The 22,164-nt window shown below is 40.0% G+C and overlaps 1 protein-coding gene across 4 annotated transcripts in view; it reads right to left on the reverse strand.

Moving 5' to 3' along the window:
* ARID4B (AT-rich interaction domain 4B) overlaps positions 1–21,556 on the reverse strand; it is a 133,923-nt gene extending 112,367 nt beyond the window's left edge. For 3 of the 4 annotated variants that reach the window (XM_054576766.1, XM_054576767.1, XM_054576764.1), the window contains exons 1-2: positions 21,321–21,556; positions 20,468–20,522 (exon numbers count right to left, since the gene is read on the reverse strand). In XM_054576766.1, the coding sequence (XP_054432741.1) occupies positions 20,468–20,473 (6 nt within the window). In that variant the 5' untranslated portion in view covers positions 20,474–20,522; positions 21,321–21,556. The other variant, XM_054576765.1, reaches the window with a different exon arrangement.
* Between the last annotated feature and the right edge of the window lie 608 nt (positions 21,557–22,164).

Consider the following 22,164-nt stretch of genomic DNA (forward strand, 5'->3'; position numbering starts at 1 on the left):
TATTCTATTCCTTGTCCTTTAACTTTTTACATGTATATTACTATATAGTTAAATGTTTAATACAGTCATAGTCAATATTTACTTTATAACTTCTGCATTTGAATATTTTACTTCAGGTCATGAATAATATTAGTTCTATTTTCTTCTAAAACTCCTTAGATTTTACATATTGATTTTTAACTCACCTGAATATTTCTTGTATAATGTGTGAAATAGAGCTCTATATTTGTTTTATTTCAAGTAATAGTGGTCCATGCATCTTATTTGTTGAATTAGCCTTATTTTACCCAGTGTTTTTTAATATCGACTTAATCATATATTACACTGTTAGATATATGTTTGTCTCTAGAATGCTAATTATATTTCATTGATCTAAGTGATTATTTCTGTGCTGGTGTCATGTTGGTTTAATTGCTGAGACTTTATAATGGTTTTAACTTTTTTATTATTTTATAATTAACTTTGACATTTAAAAAAAATAAAATCAACCTGCATTTAAGAAAGAAAAAAAAGAAAAGAGGAAAGAGAGATGGAACTCCTATCTTTTGTGACAACATGGATGGAACTGGAGACTATTAACCTAAGTGAAATAAGCCAGTTGATGAAAGACAAATACCATATGATCTCACCTATACGTGGACTCTATTCAACAACATTAACTAATGAACAAAGTAAACCCAAGGCATGGAAACATGGAGCAGACTGAGTGTGACCAGAGGGGAGGGGGAAAGAGGACAATGGTGGAATGAAGGGAAAGGGACTAGACAAAGAACATGTATGAATGACCCATGGACATGGACAACAGAGTGGGAATTGACTGTGGGAGTAGGGGGCAGGGGTGGGGGTGGGATGGGTGGAGGCGGGTAAAGGGGTAAAAATTGAGATAACTGTAGTAGAATAAACATGATTTATATGTTTTTTTTAAAAAGGAAATATTGCACCAAAAAAAAATCTCTAGAACAAATTACCAGTTTACAGGAAATACATGGATTAAACACCACCACAAAGATGCAATGAGCCACAGAATGTGGTAAATTCTACAGGTTAAGTGACATAGTTGCTGGCCCTGGCGGGATTGCTCAGTTGGTCACAACACTGTCCCAATACACCAAGCCTGCAGCTTCGATCCCTGGTCAGGGCACCTACAAGCAGCAACCAATTAACACCTAAGTAAGTGGAATAACAAATGATTTGTCAATTTTTCCTTCATCAAATAAATGGCATGAAAAGGGAAGAGGCTTTATAAAATGAGAGACTAGGCATAAAAGATGTGAGGACTTTATTTGGATCTTAACGTAAACATGTTCTAATTATAGGATGACATTAAGGAACTACCGTTAATATCAATACGTATGTAAAATTTTACTGAACCTCATTTTTCTTTAGGATTTTTTTCCATTGCTATTAGAAAGAGAGGAAGAGAGAGAGAGAGAGAGAGAGAAACATCAATGTGAGAAGTATTGATTAGTTGCCTCCCGTAAGCACCCAGACCAGATATCTTACGCACACTGACTTGGGGGTCAAACCTGCAACCTTGGTATGTGCCCTGACCAGGAGTCAAACTCACAACCTTCAGCTACAGGACGATGCTCCACCCAAATGAGCCACGCTGGCCAGTGGTGAACTTCGTTTCTGTATGTTTTAAATTTCCACAATAAAGTTTTAATAGCATAGAGTGTTTGTTACCCTGAAGTGTATTCATCTCTAATCCTCTATTTTTTTATTACTTTGAGTTTCCAGAATTTGAATATCACTGAATTTTCCAAAAATTAAAAACTTTGGTTTCACATAAGATATTTACATTAGTCTGAACATTAATTAAATCATATTAAACATATATAAAAATTACTACCTACACTATAAAGTCGCTGTGCCTAGCCACTAGACTGATTAAATATTTATTTAGCAGATATTGCTCCATTTTAATTTTATTTGAGGTCTTCACTGTTCTTAATTAGGACCCTATATTTGTTTCATTAACACATAATCACAGCTAATACTACAATCAGGACAATTTAAGTTGCAACTCTGGGACACAGAGATGGGAAACTAAACCACAGTGTTAATGTTTGCCATAAAAGCTGGCATACACACAGGCATTTCATTCATTAAAACCTGCAGTCTTGTAAGTCTCTCATTGTACTTTTTACAGCCACCTTAATGTCTGAACCCAATCCAAGTTCATATACATAAAAAGCTTTTTAGTGCTTTTCTATGTGAAAAAAGTGTTTAAAAAATTACCAAAAAGTTTAATATCCTAGTGAGAAATAACAAAAGCTGAGAGTTCAGCCTAGTCAAAAATTAACAGCAGACACTAATACATCAAGGAGTTATTTACTCATAGAAGCACTTCTTGCCTATGAGGTCTGAATCCTGGTGCTGGTTTAGACGTGGGGCAGTTCTCTAGGACATAATGGAAAGGAGCGCTGGACGTCGAATGAAGAGAGCCAAGCCAGGAGGTTCGACTACATCACAGTTTGATTCATAATTCTTATCCAGCGGTGCTGGATTGCCTAAAGCACTATCCTGGCGTCGGAAAAGAGTCTATAGAGTCCCTGACAGTTTTTAAACGTATAGTACAAAGAATCTGAAGTGGGAAAGAATGTGGCTTTATTGGGTATCTTTTCAATGCCCCACAGGTAAGTATTTAATCCTGTTCTTGACCACCCAAACACATGGCCCGAAACACTGTTCCCCTCCCTCTATATTACTCCGCTCCAGCTCCTCCATAAAACAAACAAACAAAACACAAACAGAAAAACCACTAAGGGGAAAGAAACACTTCCCTGTTTTTTCACTCCACCCAGCAAAGTAAGAGGCGGTATGGTTGTTAAGAAGGCAAACTCCACAATGAACACAGGAGTACACAGCAGGTACAGCCACAACAGAAAACAATACAGAGGTTCCTTAAAAAATTAATAATAGAACTACCATAGGATCCAGTAATTTTAATTAACCTAAACTTAAATGTTAATATTTGAGTTATTAGAAAACTTTTATGGATGTTTAGAACAATCTGGATATGCGAATCTACTTTTTCAACCGTAAATTTTATGAACTCAGTACAGATCAAGTATCTCCAATGAAAATTTAGGCTTCAAATTAAAATATGCTATAAGTGTAAAATATACACCATACTTCAAAGACATAGTGCCAAAAATGTAAAACAGCTCAATAATTTTATATTGATGACATGTTACAATGACAAAATTTTGGATATTCCAGGATAAACAGAATATTAAAATAAATTTACCTTTTTTTAATGCAGCTACTAGAACATTTAACATGACAAATGGCTTGCATTATGTTCCTAATGACAGTGCTGCTCTAAACAACACACCCCAGCACCTGATACCTGTCCACTGCTTATCCCTTCTCCTATTTATAATTATTAATAACAATAATGAACAGCTATTGCTTGCCAATATGAGACACCATACTAAATGTTTTACATGAATTATTTCATTCAGTCCTTCCAAAAGTAGGTATTAGGTCTTACCATTATCCTCATTTCAGAATTTTAAATTAAGCACCAGAGAGGCTTAAGTCATTTGCCCAATGTCACAAGTCAGTATAGTGCCAGGATTGGAGTTCAGCCTGATTGGAAAGCATGTACTCTCGCTGACGGTGGGACTGTAAACTGGTGTAACCACTATGGAAGACAGTATGGAGGTTCCTTAAAAAATGTAGAACTATCACATGACCCAGAAAGTCCTCTTTTGGATATTTATCTGAAGAATATGAAAACACTGATTCAAAAAAGATATGTGTACCCTTTTGTTCACTGCAGCATTATTTACAATACCAAGATATGGAAATAACCTAAGTATTCTTAGGTGACCGAATAAAGAAAATGTGATATATATATACTTGAATATACAACGGACTACTGCTCAGCCACAAGAAAAGATATAATATTTCCATTTGTGACATGATAGATCTTGGGAGCACTATGCTGAGTGAAACAAATCAGACAGAAAAGGGACAAAAACCATATGATTCCACTTACATGTGGATATAGAACAAAAAGGTAGCAAATGAACTAACACGGCGAAACAAAAACAAACTCATAGATTTAAACCACAAATGGTAATTACACAGAGAAGTGAAGTGGAAAAAGGGGGGAAATGGGTAAACAGGTTCAAATATATGGCAACAGATGAAAACTAGACCAGAGAGAGAGAGACATCCATTTGTTGTTCCACTTACGTATGCATTCACTGGCTGATTCTTGTACGTGCCCTGACTGGGAATCGAGCCCATAACTTGGCGTATCAGGATGATGCTATAATCAACTGAGCTACCCCACCATGGCCTGAATTTTCTGCTATTCAAGACACTGCCCCCCAAAACACCTATTTTCCAGTAGAAAATTTCTATTCAATTCCCTTTTTAAACATCATGGAGAAAAAAGGAACCAGAAAGGAAAAAAAATGTAGGGCTCCAGGGACAAAGACTGAACAAAACTATATGAATTTGCTTTCCAATAATTAGGTACACAGGTAATAAGCACTCTATTTTATCACACTGCAATGCATACTGACCACACTAAGTCTATCTAAACTATTAACGATTTGCCTTGGCTGGTGTGGCTCAGTGGATTGAGCACCAGCCTGTGAACTGAAGGGTCACTGGTTCGATTCCCAGTCAAGGGCACATGCCTGGGTTGCAGGCCAGGTTCCCGGGTTGGGGGCACACAAAAGGCAACTGACAGATGTACCTCTCACACATCAATGTTTCTCTTCTCTTCTTTCTCCCACCCTTCCCATCTCTCTAAGAATAAATAAAATCTTTTTATAAAAATGAAATAAAAAAAGAAAAAAACAATTTGAGGACATGTAGTAAAGAGGTTTCCCCTTCACCAATATATTACAGTTATTATTTTTGGCCCCTATAAACCAAACATGGTAATAAGTATTCTGCATGTATCATTTAACTGATAACAAAAACAAAGTAAATATTATTCTCCCCATTTTTAGGTGCTGAAAATAAGGCTCAAAGAAGTAAACTGCCTAAGGTCATGCAACTAGTTCAGAGGCAAGGCAGATTTAAACGTAACAAGTCCTATTCCACTATATTATCTATCACTAGGATGATGAGGCAAGTGATAGTTCACCCTGACACACATCACATCTTCTTTTGCTTCTAATACACCTCTGATGAAGTTTAACAAGGAAGAGTGGTGCTTGAATGTATCACTTCCATTAAAATGAAGTACTGGTATTTAAGTTTTAAAAAGTTAGACAACAGCCCTGGCTGGTATGGTTCAGTGGACTGAGTGCCCATCTGCAAACCAAAAGGTCGCCAGTTCGATTCCCAGGGCACATGCCTGGGTTGTGGGTCAGGTCCCCAGTAGGGGGCATGTGAGAGGCAACCACACACTGATGCTTCTCTCCCTCTTCTTCTCCCTCCTTTCCCCTCTCAAAAAACAAAAAAGACAATAATTTCAATACAGTACCATATGTACTATCAAACTCAAATCATTCACACATCTGTATTCTGAGAACACTGCACAAAATATGTGATACATGTAAAACAAACTTTGAGAACCTAAGTTTACAACTCAGGGGACACAGAACTTTCTGAAACTGATTCTGTATTGATGTATTTATGAAAATAAACAGTTGTGCGGTATTAACTTCCTGTCATTGGTGGTTTACAGTTGTGCTGTTAGAAATATGTAGTAAGTACAGTGATAGAGAGAAGGGTCTGAATCAGGAAAGATATTCTAGTCAAGAGAACCCTGTCGTGATACAAGAAGCAAATCACTGGTCACAACTTCATCTTTAGACACATTCTAACTTAACCATATGCAACGAGCAATAACTGATGCGCGAAGAACACACTATAATGCATCTAGAAAGAAACCATTTTCCCAACCACAAAACTGAGAAAATCTCAATCACTTACTTGAAACAGGTTTGTACTGACACAGAATTAGCGAACCTCTTACCATCTATAATACCTACAAAATGACCTAGTGACTATTCATGTAGAAATGTGCTAATTTATTCTAGAGCAGCGTACCCCCAAATTTTAACCTGTATATAGGAATAAAGAAGACATTATATAAAATTCCCTTCAGAGAGTGATTTCTAAGAGCCATTTCCACCATCTACTCCTTTACTCTGACTCTTGCCTCACAGCACCACAGTTATGAGACTTGAGAGACTTCTGAGTTAATCAAGTAAAAAGATGGCTCAAAAAAATTAAGAAATGACAATATTAAAAACAACACTTCTCCAAGTTTATCTTCAAAAAAGAGTTATCAACTAGGCACTTACAAAAAATCAATCATAAACTGTAATTTAAAACTGCAATTACTCAAATTGAATATATAATTTTCAGGCTCTCTCTGACTCCTTAAATTAAATCTTTATACAATAGTTGCCTATTATTTGAAAACTGCCCCGACCCTTCCTTTAACACAGAAAGATTACAGTTAGGATTATGTTCAACTGAAAGGAAGACTGCATGTCCGGGGGCTGGGGGCGGGGGGGGGGGTTGGGGCGGGGGAGAACCCTACATCGGAGGAGAGAGGAATAGATTAATAAATCAAGTCCAAACAAGTAAACAGAGAATGTTTCCAAGTAAACTTACAATTTAAGTGATGCCACCCAGAATGTAAATACTTTTTTAGTCTAGATAAACTTCTATGGTGTCACTTGGCACAAAAGTTGGGGTCTAAATCCAAAGGGCCAAATTATCTTTGAAAGTCTTTTCTGGCTCTATGGGCCACAATGTTTCAACTCAAAATTACTGTGGCCATATAACCTAAGAATTCATTTTTCTCCCACTTTAAAATATTAACTTCAAAGTTTTGTACTGTTTTCATCTAATCACAATACTAATTTTCATGCTAGTAAAGATTCTCCCACAAGAAGTGCAGTTTAATTTTAATATATTTTATGATTTCTTCTGTTTTTAAGAGAATAGGGTAAATTTACATAAAATATTTAATACCATGATGTAAGTAAATTTTAGCTTTCAAGTTGCTTTCTTTTAATGAAAAAAGTAGGTAAAAAGTTTCTAAACTACATTTACTATTCCAAAGCCATCAAAAGGTCACTAAATGGCAACAACTTTATTACTCACTTATAACTAGCAGTGGCAGCGGGCTTCCATTTACTAAAGAGAACAGGTTCTGCCATCAGTTTAATATGTGCCTGTGGGCAAATCACTCAACATCTTTGCATCTGCTTCTTCAATCATAAAAAAGGCTGCTGACCTGCCTCAAAGGGATGTTATAAGAAATAACTAATGATTATGGAACTTTAGTAACATAATGTGCCATTTTAGAACACTATAACTGTATTGTTAAAAAATGCTTCATAAACCACATATTTTGACCCTACCATCCTCAGGAGTCATTGCCTACAGTGGTCTGTCCCAAAATTAAACTGCCTAATAAATGCTACCAGGGATCCCAAGAACAGCATTAGCTCCTTTAGCACAGGATTCTCCCTCACAAGCCCTCACAGCTTACCTTTTAATAGCAATCTCATGCAACTACATTTCATCAATAGTTAGTAGCTATCATAATAATCAATAGGGCTATGAGACACTATCAAAAATGTTACAGATGACCAAGACTATTCACTACCTAGTAGTGTTAGGTATTTGAATAAATTAACAATACATACTGAGCAACAATACCACTGAATGCTAAATACTGCTAAAAGTGACGCCTCTACATATGTGCCAAAATTTAAAGCTAAAGCAGCACAGTGGTGCCCTACATCAAGTGTCCCCAAACCCCATGCCACACACCAGGAGGTGAGCTTGAATGTAATGCACTCGCATCATCCAGGAAACCGGTCCCTGGTGCCAAAAAGGTTGGGAACCACTGCCCTATATAAATCGGTTGGTGGTAGAGAAAATAGCATATTAAATACAAATAAAATCTTGTTAAAGCTATCAAAAAAGACATAGATCTACTATGTACTGGTACAGAAAGATGTAAAAAGTTTCAGAACAGTATGTATAGATGAGCCCAGTTTTGCAAAACCAAACACAACAAAATAACTACTCATATGTAAGTCTACATGTGCAAATAAAAAGGTACGGAAGAATACACCCCAAATTGTTAACTCAAGTTGCCAACAGGAAGTGAAACTGGGGAAGGTAATGGTTTTTACTTTTCACTGCATACGTTTCTATAATTTTTAATATTTACAACTTGTATTGCTCTTAGAATAAAAAACCTTCCTTAATTTTGCTAGAAATAGAACTAGTTTAGAAAAGTATTTCTCCAAGTTGGGACAAAGCAAAATTAGGTCTCTCACTAAATGTCAAAGACCTCTGACAAGGAACAACTTTTTGAAAAAAATCAATGAACCACTTTAAGCAATGATACTTAGATAAAAAAATAGAAATGGGTCCTTGGTGAGATATCCTTACCAAGATAAAACTGAAAATATGAAAAACTAAATTTAAAAACAAATTCTCCAATAGGCATAAGCCGAACTGCCCCATTTAAACTTTGGCCGCAATAGTAGCTCCTTTGTCTTCCAGCCTGTTCAGCTTCCCTTTTACTCCTCCTCTAGAGTAGAGACTCTCAGGTTGGGCAGGGCTCCAGCACTCCTTCACCCCACCCCCAAGCTCACCAGCTAGACCAGCTTCACGTGACTAAATGCCACATCAGAACAGTGATCTGATCAAGAAAAAAATTTTTTTTGCTCTACATAAATAAGCACGACTAGAGGTGGGTGCTTACCCAGAAAATAAATACCTACTGTGGCTCACCTAATCCAATAACAACCCTCTAGGCTTGCAAGTAAAATTTCCTTTTCCTTTGAAAGAATCCCATCTGAGCAAGTCAGCACCAAATTAAAAGAGAGGACAAGTATTTAGTAGAAGCTTCTGCAACAGGAAGGTCCAAGATAAAGGTCTGAAATGGGAGCAATGGGTTCTTAAAATAAAGAAATCTGGTTTTCACCTTCCATTAAAAATTTTGTTTTAAAGGATTCCATTAAGACAAAAATAACAGGTTTTAACCTTAATCAGAAAATTAAGATTTTTCTCACAAACTTCCAAATCAACCTTTAGGTTAAAAAAAAAAAAATCTAGTGACTAAATCACCCTGAAAGCCCCACAAAAGTTTGCACATTCTTTCTATAGAACTAATAACAATAGCTACAATTTATTGAGCTTATTATGTAGTAGATCCTGCTGGTACATTTAGTCACTCCCAACAATCCCTTGAGGTTAAGTACCACAACCATTCCTCCTTTTAGACAATAACATCAGACTTCTTAGAAAGTTTAAGAAAACTGCCCACAACTTGGTAAGCAAGAACAGTCCCAATCCAATCCTAAACTGTCTTAATTGAAGAATACTCATTCTATCTGTTTATAAATAGGAGTGACAGGCTTTTACCAGAACAATACAGCGACCATGTACTGACTACTCAGAACTATGCCAAGCACAGCATAAAACACTGTAAATGTTATTTCATTTAGTACTTACACAACCTTACAAAGTAACTTATTAGTCCTGTTTTACAAAAAAATGAAACTGATGTCTACTTTCATTTCAAAAATAAATGACCTTATCCAAACTCCAACAGTAAGAACAGAGACAGAGTACTAGGAATAAGATTCTTTTCCCTCCAAGTCATATAGTGCTCTTATAATCACCAAGCTACACTGTTTATTGGGCACTTCAACTAAACAAAGATGGCCTTTATAGTCACATTAAAGTATAATTTCTACCATCAGCGTAAAGTCATTTTTTTCTTTAAATGCCATTTGTTCAAAGGTCTGACGGTTTATAATCTTCATTTCTGCTATTAAGTGATAAAACATGTGATTTTTCAATGAAACTTATTAAAGTTATTAATGACTATGCTCTCATAGGCAATTATCCTGCAAGATTATCAAATTAGAAGACAGCAGTCTGTTACTTGTAAAACCTTGACATAGGACTTCAAATATCCTAGAGTTAAGTCACACTGCCAAAAATTTATCTATAAATTAGAAGAAAATGGCTTAAATAAGAAAAGTCTATATAAAGTAATAAGCCATCCCACTGTGCAAGATATACTGTAATCTGACACATTTTAATAGTGTAAACCTATATAGAGAACTAGGATTCTTTTAATTGACGATAGCTAAATTTCTCATTTAAAAGTGATACATACACTATTTTCTGTAAGGTTTTCTTCCTTACAAATCATAATAATGGCGCAGAAAATCAGCCTCTACCACCTGACTGCAAACACCAACGTTAAGCTGGAGAAACACTCAACACCAGGCAGAGTTAATGCAGAATTGTATACATATCTTGAACTGTATCCTAAAGCTAAGAACATCCTTGCCACACATGACCCCATAGGCAAATAACTGAATGTGGAAAAGGTCAGTGCAAACACATTAACTTTTTTAAAAAGATTTTATTTATTTTTAGAGAGAGAGGAAGGGAGGGAGAAAGAGAGGGAGTGTTGTGCGAGAGAAACCACCACTAGTTGCCTCTTGGATGCACCCCGCCTGCGGACTGAGCCCACAACCCTGATGTGTGTGCCCTGAGTGGGCACCGAATCAGCGACCTTTTGCTCTGTGGATGACGCCCAGCAGAGCCACACCAGTCAGGGCCACACATTAACTTTTATAATAAATAGTTTCATAAATAATACCCAGTGTGATAAAAACTACACTTTCAGATTTTCAGAGCAACCTTTTAAAGTTATTTTATAAAATGTTTCCCTGAATCAAAGGATCTTTATTTATAACTGAAAACATTCAGATTCTTCTTAGAAATTCAAAAAGGCAAACATTTTAAGCTATTCATGTACATGGAACATTTCAGAAACTAAATATAGTAAAACCTTTTTCTAGCTGTACAGTGATATAAACAAAAGAAAATTAGAAAATAAAATGAGTAGTGACCAAGATGTACAAACAACTATTGTACTTCTATTAAGAGAACTGGCAGCAGATCGCTAACAGATGATACTACAGAGCTGTGTTTCTATAGTGTTTTTTTAAATATGTTTTATTGATTATGCTATTACAGTTGTCCCAATTTGTCCCCCTTTGACACCCTCTGCCCAGTTACCCCCTTCTCCCTAGCAATCCCCCTTAGTTCATGTCCATGGGCCATATATGTAAGTTCTCCGGCTTCTCCATTTCCTGTACTATTCTTAACCTCCCCCTGTCTATTTTGTAAGAACTATTTATGCTGCTTATTCCCTGCACCTTCCCCCCCCATTCTTCCCTCTTCACGCCCCCCCCCCCCGTTTTACTGGTCATAGTTTTTGATCTTTTTCTTAGATTAAGTCCCTTTAACATTTCATATAATAAAGGCTTGGTGATGATAAACACCTTTAGCTACACCTTATTAGGGAAGCACTGAATCTGTCTTTCCATTCTAAATGATAGCTTTGCTGGATAGAGTAATCTTGGATGTATGTCCTTGCTTTTCATCACTTTGAATACTTCTTGCCAGTCCCTTCTTGCCTGCAAAATTTCTTTTGAGAAATCAGCTGACAGTCTTATGGGAACTCCTTTGTGAGTAACTCTCTGCTTTTCTCTTGCTCCTTTTAAGATTCTCTCTTTATCTTTTGCCTTTGGTATTTTAATTATGATGTGTCTTGGTGTTGCCCTCTTTGGGTCCAACTTGTTTGGGACTCTCTGTGCTTCCTGGATTTTATGTCTATTTCCTTTGCCAAATCGGGGAAGTTTTCTTTCATTATTTTTTCAATTAAGTTTTCAGCTTCTTGCTCTTTCTCTTCTCCTTCTGGCATCCCTGTGATTTGGATGTGGGCATACTTGGAGATGTCCCAGAGTCTTCTTATTCTCCTGTTTTTTTTTGAATTCTTGTTTCTTCATTCTGCACCAGTTGACTGTTTATTTCTTCCTTATGTTCCAAATCATTGATTGCTCTGGCTTCATCACCTCCACTGTTGGTTCCCTGTGAATTTTTCTTTATTTCACTTAGTGTAGCCTTCATTTCTTCTGTTATGCTTTTGACATACTCAAAGAGATCTCGAAACATCCTTATCACCAGTGTTTTGAACTCTACATCTGATAGGTTGGCTATCTCCATTTCGCTTAGTTCTTCTTATGGAGTTTTGAAGTGTTCTTTCATTTGGCCATATGTCTTTGTCTCAATCTAGCAGACTCCCTCTGTTTGTTTCTGTGTACTAGGGAGAGCTGCTCTGACTCCCTGTTTCAGAGCACCTCTTACGTTGTAAAGGGCGGAGCCTTAGGTATTCACCAAGTATTCACTTCACTACTTTGTGGCTCTGTATGCTGGGGAGGGGTCAGAGAAGAGACAATGCCACTACCTGGCTGCTGGAGGCTTGCTGAGCACTCACCCCTTTTCCAATCACTTCACCCCCTGTATGAGCATATTCAATAAAAATAGTTTAAAAAAAAAAGAATAAAAGTTTTCAGGTCTTTTAAATATGTCTGTTACTAAAAAATTAATATAGCATGTCCATATTTTGTTTACAGCCACACTTCAGAGAGCAATGCAGCAGTTAGCATTTTTGACAAAAATAAAATATAAATGCTTAGTTCCAAAAATTATACAACCCTAACCTCATTCATTTTCTAGTTATCCAGCAGGAAAATCTTGGTGTCCTTCACTCTTTCTCTTTCCCCTACCTTCAATCTGACAGGACTGCCTGTTGGCCCTACCTTCAAAAGACACCTAGAATCTGGATGCTGCTCCCCTCCCTCAGTGTCACACATCTTACACAGTCATCTTTTTTTTTTTTTTAGACCTCACCCAAGGACATGCGTGTTGATTTTAAAGAGGGGGTGGGGTAGTGGGGGGGGGATCGATGTGAGAGATAAGCATTGATCAGTTACTTCCTGTACGTTCCCTGGCCGGTTATCGAACTCATGACCTTTTGTTTTTGCGGGTGAACACTCTAACCAGCTGAGCCACCCAGTACCCAGGCAGGACCATCTCTTTTTTTTTAATTGGGGTGACACCGGTTAATAAAATTATATAGGTTTCAGGTATATAATTCTATAATGCATCATCTGCATATTGTATTCTATATTCACCACACCAGGTAAAGCCTCCTTCCCATCACCACCACCACCACCACCACCCACTATTAAAGTAGCTTCCTAAATGGTCAGCTTCTATCTTCAACTTGCCTACAGCTGGTTTTTAACACAGCAGTCAGTGAGCCTTTAAAAACAAAACAGTTTGCCAGTCTGTAATGAGACCACATCATTCTTCAATTCAAAGCCCCCAGTTGCCCCTATTTCTATCAGAGTGAAATCCAAAATTCTTACAAAGGTCTTCAAAATCCTAGGTAATTTGAGCTGACCTATTCTACCCCCAACTCGCATCCCTTTACCTGTCTGACCCCTCCCCTTCCCTGTCCCTTCCTAACTCCACTCCAGCTACCCTGGCCTCTGTGCAGTTCACTGAGCTGCCTGAGGCCACACGACTGACTCCCCTCCATCTTCCATCAAGTCTTCTCAATAAAGCCTATTTGACCAGCTTATTTAATACTACAACCTGCCGCAACCCCCACAATACCTGTCTTCCTTATGCAGCTCCCACCTTACTTCCATACTACTTATCACCTAACAAACTAGATAATTTATTTACCCCTCTACCTTAATATGTAAGATCCACAGGGCCAGGATTGTCTACAGTTTGTTCACTTTTATATCCTAAATGGCTAGTATGGAGGCTAGCCTATGAGTGTTCAATAAATGTTAAAGGGCCTTGATATGGTGACTCGGTTGGCTGAAGTGTCAACCTCTACAACAAAAGGCTGTAGGTTCAGTCCCCAGTCAGGTCACATATCTAGGTTGCAGGTTCAATCCCTGGTCAGGGCATGTACGGGAAGCAACTGACTGATGTTTTCCTCTCTCTCCACCACCTCCTCTCTCACTCAAATAAATATATCCTCGGATGAGAAGTAAAAATAATAATAATAATAAATGTTGAATGATTTTTTTAAATGTCCAACTCCTTGGCAGCCACTTACCACAATGACACAACACATCTGAAGCTAAACATTGAGCTCTCAGCTGGGTTACCACAGGTAGTGCTACTACCCTAAAAATGAAAATGTCCACTCCTAAGACCCCAAAAATTTGTAAATATATGTTCACACAAAAGCCTGTATGCAGATGTTCATAGACGCATTATTCAGTCAAAAGTAGATATAACCGAAATGTCCAACAACTAATAAACAGACTAATGAAATATGGTATATCAATAAAATGGAATAGTGCCCTGGCTGATGTGGCTCAGTGGATTGAGTGCAGGCCTGCAAACTAAGGAGTTTGCTGGTTCGATTCCCAGTCAAGGCACATGCCTGGGTTGCAGGCCAGGTCCCCAGTAGAGGGAGCATGAGAGGCAACCACATACTGATGTTTCTCTCCCTCTCTCTCTCCCCCCCTTTCCCTCTCTCTAAAAATTAAAATCTTAAAAAAATATAAAATGGAATATTACTCAGCAATAAAAAAGAATGAAGAATTGACATATACTACAAAATGAATGACCCTTGAAAATACTATGCTAACTGAAAGGAGTCACACACAAGGCCACATTTTGTATGGTTCCACTGAAAGGAAATGTTCAGAACAGGCAAATCTTGAGCTACAGAAAGTAGCTTAGAGATTGCCAGGGGAAGGTCAGAGGAAAGGGAGAAAGGGGAGCTACTGCTAACAAGTACAGGAGTTCTTTTAGGAAGATGAAAATGTTCTGGAGTTGAGTAATAGTGATGGAGGCACAATTTTGTGAAAATACAGTTAAGTACTGAATTGTATACTTCAAAAAGGTGAACCTTATTACACTTTCTAAAATTCAAAAACACAACCAAATAAAATGTACATCTGAATGTTTACTGCTCACTAATAAGGCTAAGAGCTGGGAATACCTGCTTGGCAGTACTCAGTTCTAAGAATCCTATCTACTAATTAATCACAGCAAATAAATAAATAAGAGTGTGGAAGGTTGTCATCTGTAAGCAACAGCAAGCAGAACTTTCTCCTCACATCCAATCCATTCAAGTCCTACCATCACCCTACCTTCAACATAGCCATCACTTTGGTCCTCCACCTCTACACACCTCTCTCACCAGAACTAACTTGGCAGCCACTTCTCCCACTTCCACTCTTGCGCCCTGAAGTTTGTTCCCTACCCAGAAGTTACTGTTCTTTCTGAATAGTATCAGACCACTGCACTCGCTTGCTCAGACCCTTCAATGACTTCCTCACACTCAGATTTTACCCTTAAACTTACCACGGCCTACAAGGCCCTACATTGTACTGGCCCTGTGACCTCTCTAGCCTCATCTCCTACCATTCCTGCCCGAAAGGCTTTATTCCTGCTCCTTAAACATGCCAAGGTCAAACAGACTGAACTACAGGGTCTTCGCATTTGTACTTTCTGCCAGATGACTGAATGGCTCACTATATCATCTTTTTCACACGATGCTTAAATGTCATCTCCTCAAACAGGCCCCTGATTTCATCTAATCTAAAGTAACACCCTCTGTCACTCTAACCTCTTAGCCTGAATCTGCTTTATTTCTCTCCATAGCAATTACCACCTTTTTTTTTTTTTTTGGCTTGGTGTCTGTCTACCCTAATAAAAAGTAAACTCCACGGGGTAAGAACTCTTGTTTTGTTCACTGATGTACCCTCAATACTTAGAACCATGTTTGGTACAAGGAAAATATACAATCTCTCTTCAATTATTGAATTTATAGGCTAAGTTGGCAAAAACATATTCTTCAGAGAAATACGTACTCATCTACCATACTTTTTAAAATTACAATAAGCAAAGACTTAGCAATTTGGACAGAAAAAAGTCAGTATTTTACAAAATTGCCATTCATCAAAGGACCCACAAATTTACAGGACAAAATACATCCGTCATATTATGGATCTAAACCCCTTTGAATATTATAGTTAAATATTACTATGAAGCTAACATTCGCACTGGCTAACCAAGCTTCTGATTTCTCTCCATCCTACCTGCTCTCTTAATCTCACATCTTAATGAGGAGATCCACTTAAATGTGAATCTCTTACATTCCACCCATTCATCTTTACTCCAGTAACATGCTAACAACACCATCTCATGTCCCAAGGAACCTCCATCTTCCTCCTTCCCCAGGGTGAGTTACTAGGTCCTAAATTCTACTTTACAGATATCTCAGATCTGTTCCTTCCGCTCTACTCCCTGTGTAGTAATCGAGGCCACTTCTTTCCTCCACTTCTTTCTTAGGGTCCTTACCTGGCATCTCCAGACTGTCCGCTTAGATCTCCCTTTATATATTTTTAAAATATTTATTTATTTTAGAGAGAGGGGTAGGGAGAAACACTGATCAGTTGCCTCCCTGACTCGTCCCGACTGGGGACCTGGACCAACCCTCTAGCCTAAGCATGTACCCTGACCGGGAACCAACCTAAGACCTGTTTGCCTTGCAGGACAAAGCCCAATCACTGAGCGACACCGGCCAGGACCCTTTTGATGTATTCATATAAATCCAACATCTTTACTCCTTCTCAAACACCTTTAGTGGTTGTATGTAACTTTTGAGAAAATTTTCAGCTCCTTAACTTAGTTAGCCTCATCCGCTGTCACTGCCCTCCAACACATCATGCCTTAAGGTAATTCATCCACAGGGGACTACTTAGTTCCCAAATACATTATCTTGCTTTTTTCTTTATTTTCCAATGTTGTTTCCTCTCTGTCTGAAACACTCCTCTCTGCCCTTCTTTGCCTAGTGAGAGCTTTAACTCTCAGCTTAGATGTCACTTCCAGCAGAGGACTTTCCATGGCCCTCTGACTTAGATATACCCTCTTCTGTTCTCTCACAGCACTTACAATTACCATACTATATTGAATCAATGCTCTCATAATTCAACATGCACTTTAGTTTTCTCTGTTTTCTCTGCTAAATTGTGAGCTCCATGAGAGCAGGTCTGATGGCTTCTTCACCTGCATTCCACACTGCCTGACACACAGTAGGAGTTGTCAAATGAACCGGTTTATGAAAGGGGAGGGAGGAGGGAAGGAACAAAGGACAGGGAGAGAAAGGGGGAGAGGGAGGAAGAGGAGAGGGAAGGGGAAAGGGAAGAAAAAGGAGAAAGGATAGGAAGAAAGGAAAGGAGGAGCCAGAGAGAAGAAGCGGGGAAGGAAGAGGGAAGGGAGAAGAGGAAATAAGAATATGCACACAAGCAAAGGGCATTTAAACAGACATTTGTAATCAGCCCATTATTTGTATACGACCTAAGCAAGCAATTACTGAAGAAAGATCATGTGAAAAACCCATCTCTCCAGATCTGAAGTACAACTATCTATATCACTCAGCCCCCCAACCAGGCTGAAATGTCTACCCTATCCATCCCATTTCACTTGAAGTTCTACCGCAATGTATACATGTGTAAATAATATAGATGCAGGAAAAAGGTAGAAAATGAATCTAATATAATTAAAATTGTGAAATAATTTAGAAACTTTAATAATCTACCATTTCCTGATAATGTGCTATCACTGACACTGAAAGGTCTATCAAAAGTATGAAAAATAGCCCTGGCTGGTGTGGCTCAGTGGACTGAGTGCTAGTGTGTGAAGCAAGGGGTTGTTGGTTCAGTTCCCAGTCAGGGCACATGCCTGGGTTGCGAGGCAACCACACACTGATGTTTCTCTCTTCTTTCTCCCTCCCTTCCCCTCTAAAAATAAATAAAATCTTTTTTAAAATAAGTATGAAAAATAAATTCAACATGATACCTATGATCTATGTTAAAACACAAAACTGTTATTGGGTTAGTCAGATTTCTCAAAAACACACTGGACAAAAATATCACAAGATAGCCCTGACCAGTGTGGCTCAGTCGGCTGGGTGTCTTTCCGCAAAGTGAAAGGTCACAGTTCGAGTCCCCAGTCAGGGCACATGCCTCAGTGCAGGCATCCTCAGTAGGAGGATATATGAGAGGCAACAGATCAATGATTCTCTCATTCTTTCTCCCTCCCATCCCCTCTCCCTAAAAATACATAAATAAAATCTTTTGAAAAAATATATCACATGATAGAGTATACCAATCAGTAAAGAGACTTTAATTATTTAAATAAATCCTTGAAGGTAGTACCACAGGAAAACTGTTTCTAAAACATATAATACTTAAAGGGACATATACATTTTTGTATCTTTCAGGACTTAAAGGAACAACCAAAAAAACATTGCTAAACCCTTTTTCAATTACCTCAATGCACTGTCACTTAATAAAATGCTAAAAAATTTTGGGCCCTGGCCAGGTGGCTTATTTAGAGTGTTGTCCCCATATGCCAAGGTTGAGGGTTCAATCCCCCATCAGCACACACACAAGAATCAACCAATGAATGCACATATAAGTAGAACAAAAATCAGTGTTTCTTCCTCTCTCTTTCTCTCCCTCCCTCCCTCCAAAATCAATAAATAACAATTTTTAAAAACTGTTGTAACTAACAGGACAGAACAAACTTCAAAGTATAAATACGTATAGTAAGATCAAATAAGTGGCAAAAATTCCTCTATAACTCTGTTATCATTACAATACAGAAATTGGGAACATGAAAAAAGAAAATAGAAGTCCAAAGTAATCAATACTAAATACTTTCTGAATTGCAATTTTGTTAAAGCAAATCACCAATCATGGGCAGCCTTTCAACTTTCACTACACAAGAAATTAAGTTGTAAGAAATAAACTAAGTTTTTAGTACTACTGATTACTCGTAGGTTCTCTAAGAGAACATCTACTATATAACAGGAAGTTCTTCTTGTATAAAATTAAGAAGTTTATTTTTAATAATTCCTTTTTAACATTACTAACACTTTTTTTCAGGGGCAGCAATAATGGAAATGCTGAGCATTTAGAAGTAGTAGTTCTAAAATAACACCCCAAAATTTGCATTTGTCTAACACGCACTATGAAACTTTTAAGGTTAAACTTTCCAACGTACTTTCATTTTTTTAAAAGACAAATTGAAAAAAGGAGAAAAAGGAAATGAAAGGAAGGAAAGAAAATTTAAATCTAAAAGACCTTCAGCTTACATTTCTTTTAACCAAACGTTAACAGGTACTACATTGGGAATTATGAGATGACATTTATTCCATCAAAAATCCTTCATTATTTGAGCTTCTGAACCTATTACATATCATTCAACCCAACACTTTTCTTAAGAAATTACTCTCCGACACCAAGGTATATGCTTTTCCTAATAAACTCACTTGTCACTGTTTTACCCAGGTCACAGGAGTTAGTCTCATCTGCAACTAACAAAAAAGGATTCATTCCGAAACATTACTGACTGGTTTTTCGTTTACAATGAAGATGAGTTAGGAATTCAGCAGATGCAAGCATTTTAGGGAGAGCATCCCAAACTCAAAAGTAAAAAACCTAAAAAAATACCTGGACTGAACTTACTTTGTATAGCTGCTAAATATTTAAGTGGCCACAGCTTTTACTTTCTTCCCTAAACACAAGCATTACAAATTTTAATTTGGACACAGTACTATAAAAGCAATCTTGAATCTGAAGAAAAGTGAAATAAATTTGTTTAAAAACTGTTCCAAGAACTGTCAAAAGTGGATGACATTTACATTTTAACATGCTATCTGTTGCACTTCCGTACTTGTGAACACACGCTACCCTTTCAAGCACTTTTGAATTTGGGATGGATGAAAATTATCTGCTGGCCTCTTAAGTTCCACCAGTTGATCTAGTCACTTCAAGTATCTAAGGCTTTTAACCTAGGGTGCCTTTAAAAATGACAGCATTCATTCACATGAAGTGAAGACACAGCCTGTACTTACTTTTATTGCTATAATTTCTTCCACCAATTAAGTAAATTGTACTTTTTGGACAGTATCTTCCATTGAGTTAACATGTTTACATTTAAGAGGAACCCGGCCAGTGGTTTTCCACATCGGTTTTATCACAATGCATTTACTGCTTCTGACAATTCCCAGACCAAATAGATCAACAAAGAAAAATAAGCCAAATAATCCTGGAAATACAAGGAACAACTGCTATCTGTGAGTTGTGCAAAAACGAACAAAATTCTCTTTAAAAATCTTTCAACCAAGACTATTTTCGTGGCTAATCAAAAAGTCTTCTGCTAGAAATCCACACAACTGTTAACACAATAAATGAGATTTTCTTTCATCAGTGTAACCAATAGAACCACAATACAGTTCAGGTTCTCGAGTCAAATTACTTGACCTGCTTTTTCTGTTTTACCTTTTAAAACACTCTAACGTAGTTATTTCCGGCAGAAAGAGACGTTCTATATGGGACAACCACCGTCAGTGCGATACCCTGAAGCGGGCTCCAACTCACGGCACAAACATCCACACCGCTGGCCCCTCGTCTGCCGGGGAAGGCTCGGCACCCAGCCCCAAGCACGACGCTCGGAGCCCCCACACACGACCTCGATCCAACACCCCCCCTCCTGAGTCCTACAGCCCCAGGGGTTCGTTTTCCGTGGGCAATCTTACCTTCATGTTGATTCCGGGGCCGCGATGCCCTCGAAAACACCAGATTCACCTGCACCTGGAGGGGAAACAAAAGACACCCCGTCAACGCTACAGGCACCCCCTGCACGGGCGGAGGCGGAAAAGCCAAGAAAGACCGTCGAACCCGCGAGACGCCTTTGCGGAGCTCGCTCTGGCCTCGCCACCCCGCAACACCCCGCCACCCACACAGCTCGGCAGCTTAGCGTCCCCATTGTCGGGACCCGACAGAGTTTCCCGTCTCCGACAATGACGCCATTTCTGTCAGAGAAGAAACTCACAACAAGCCGGGTCCGGCCGGGCCTCCGCGCACCCCGCGTCCGAGCGGGCAGCGGCCCCGAGGGCCCCGCGGGCCGCAGCAGGACCGACCTGCGGGGCCGCTGCCCACGTCCTGTTCCGAGACGGGGACCGACCAGCCGAGCAGACAGGCGACGGGGAGAGCCAGGAGGCAACGCAGCCCCCGCGCTCGCTGAGCCCCCACCGCGGCCCTTGCCGAACCGTGAGCGGGGCCGCCGGGCTGGGGCGACCGCGGGGGGCGGGGGCTCTGCAGGCGGGGGCCCCGAATTCGGGCGTCCGGCGAGCCCACTACAACGATCCTCCCGGCTCGTCGGCCGGGCCCGGAGGCTCCCTAAAGGACCCCTGACGAGCCCGCGAAAGCCTCAGAAATGCCCTACCTTCCTCCGAGGCGAGCGCCAACCCCGGCACGTCCAGAGTCCCCTCCCCGGCTCCCCCCCAAAACCAGCAGGCCCGGGGGAGAGATGGGGGAGAAGGGCGGCGGGTCCAGCGGAGCCGAGGTTGAAGCTCCGGCTCCTCCTCCTCCCGCGGCGGCGACTGGTACCTTTGTTTAGCGGCCGCTCGGGCTCCCTCGCTGGGGGGAGGGGGCCGACGAAAAATCCTCCCGGACTGGAGTCCGGGCCTCCGTCGCGCTGCCCTCCAGAGGACGGCGGCCACAGACCCTCTGCGGCTCCTTCCGGGCAAGGGTCCAGGCGGTGGCCGTGGCGGCGGCAAGCTAAGCTCAGGAGTCTCCTCCGCTCCGGCGCCCGAGCTCCTCACTCCGAACTCGACTGACGGGCAAACATCGCTCCCCCCACCCCGACTCCCCCCTTCCCTCCGCTCTCCCCTCCCCTAGGCTGTTTCCCTCCCTACCTCTTTCCCGGATGGCCTCTTAAACGACCTCGGATTGGCTAGGGTTCTTTAGGACCCGCCTACACCTTGTCCTTATTGGCCCTCTGGATACAAACAACGACGCCATTTTCCCACCAGTTCTATGGAAACAGAAAGTTACACCTCAAAGCTTCCCGGGAAATGTAGTCCCACTTGTGGGGCCAGTGCGCAAGCCCATGCCCTCGAAAACTGCAAGACCCGCAACGCCCCGCGCCTGCGTGAAACGGGGGCAGCGGGGAAGGGGCGGGGCAACACAGCAGAGGGGAGGTGTCAACGACGCCTGCGCAGTGTGACCGGGATGGCGCATTTTCCTGAACAGAGTAATGCGCGGCACTGTTGGCGGAGAGAGGCGGAGAGTTCGGTTATGAAGTGGGGAGAGGCGTTCCTGTCACGTGGAGGAACCACGCGGCTGAACTATAAAGTGGGAAGTTGATGCTTGGTATTGCTACTCCTGGACCGGCAGCGCGACAGCTGTGACCTCATCGTTGAACCGTGAGCGGCGGTGGCGGTGGCGGCTG

The sequence above is a fragment of the Pteronotus mesoamericanus genome, unplaced genomic scaffold (assembly GCF_021234165.1).
Source record: "Pteronotus mesoamericanus isolate MK-2021 breed Mesoamerican mustached bat unplaced genomic scaffold, CSHL_Meso_final contig_347, whole genome shotgun sequence".
NCBI lineage: Eukaryota > Metazoa > Chordata > Mammalia > Chiroptera > Mormoopidae > Pteronotus > Pteronotus mesoamericanus.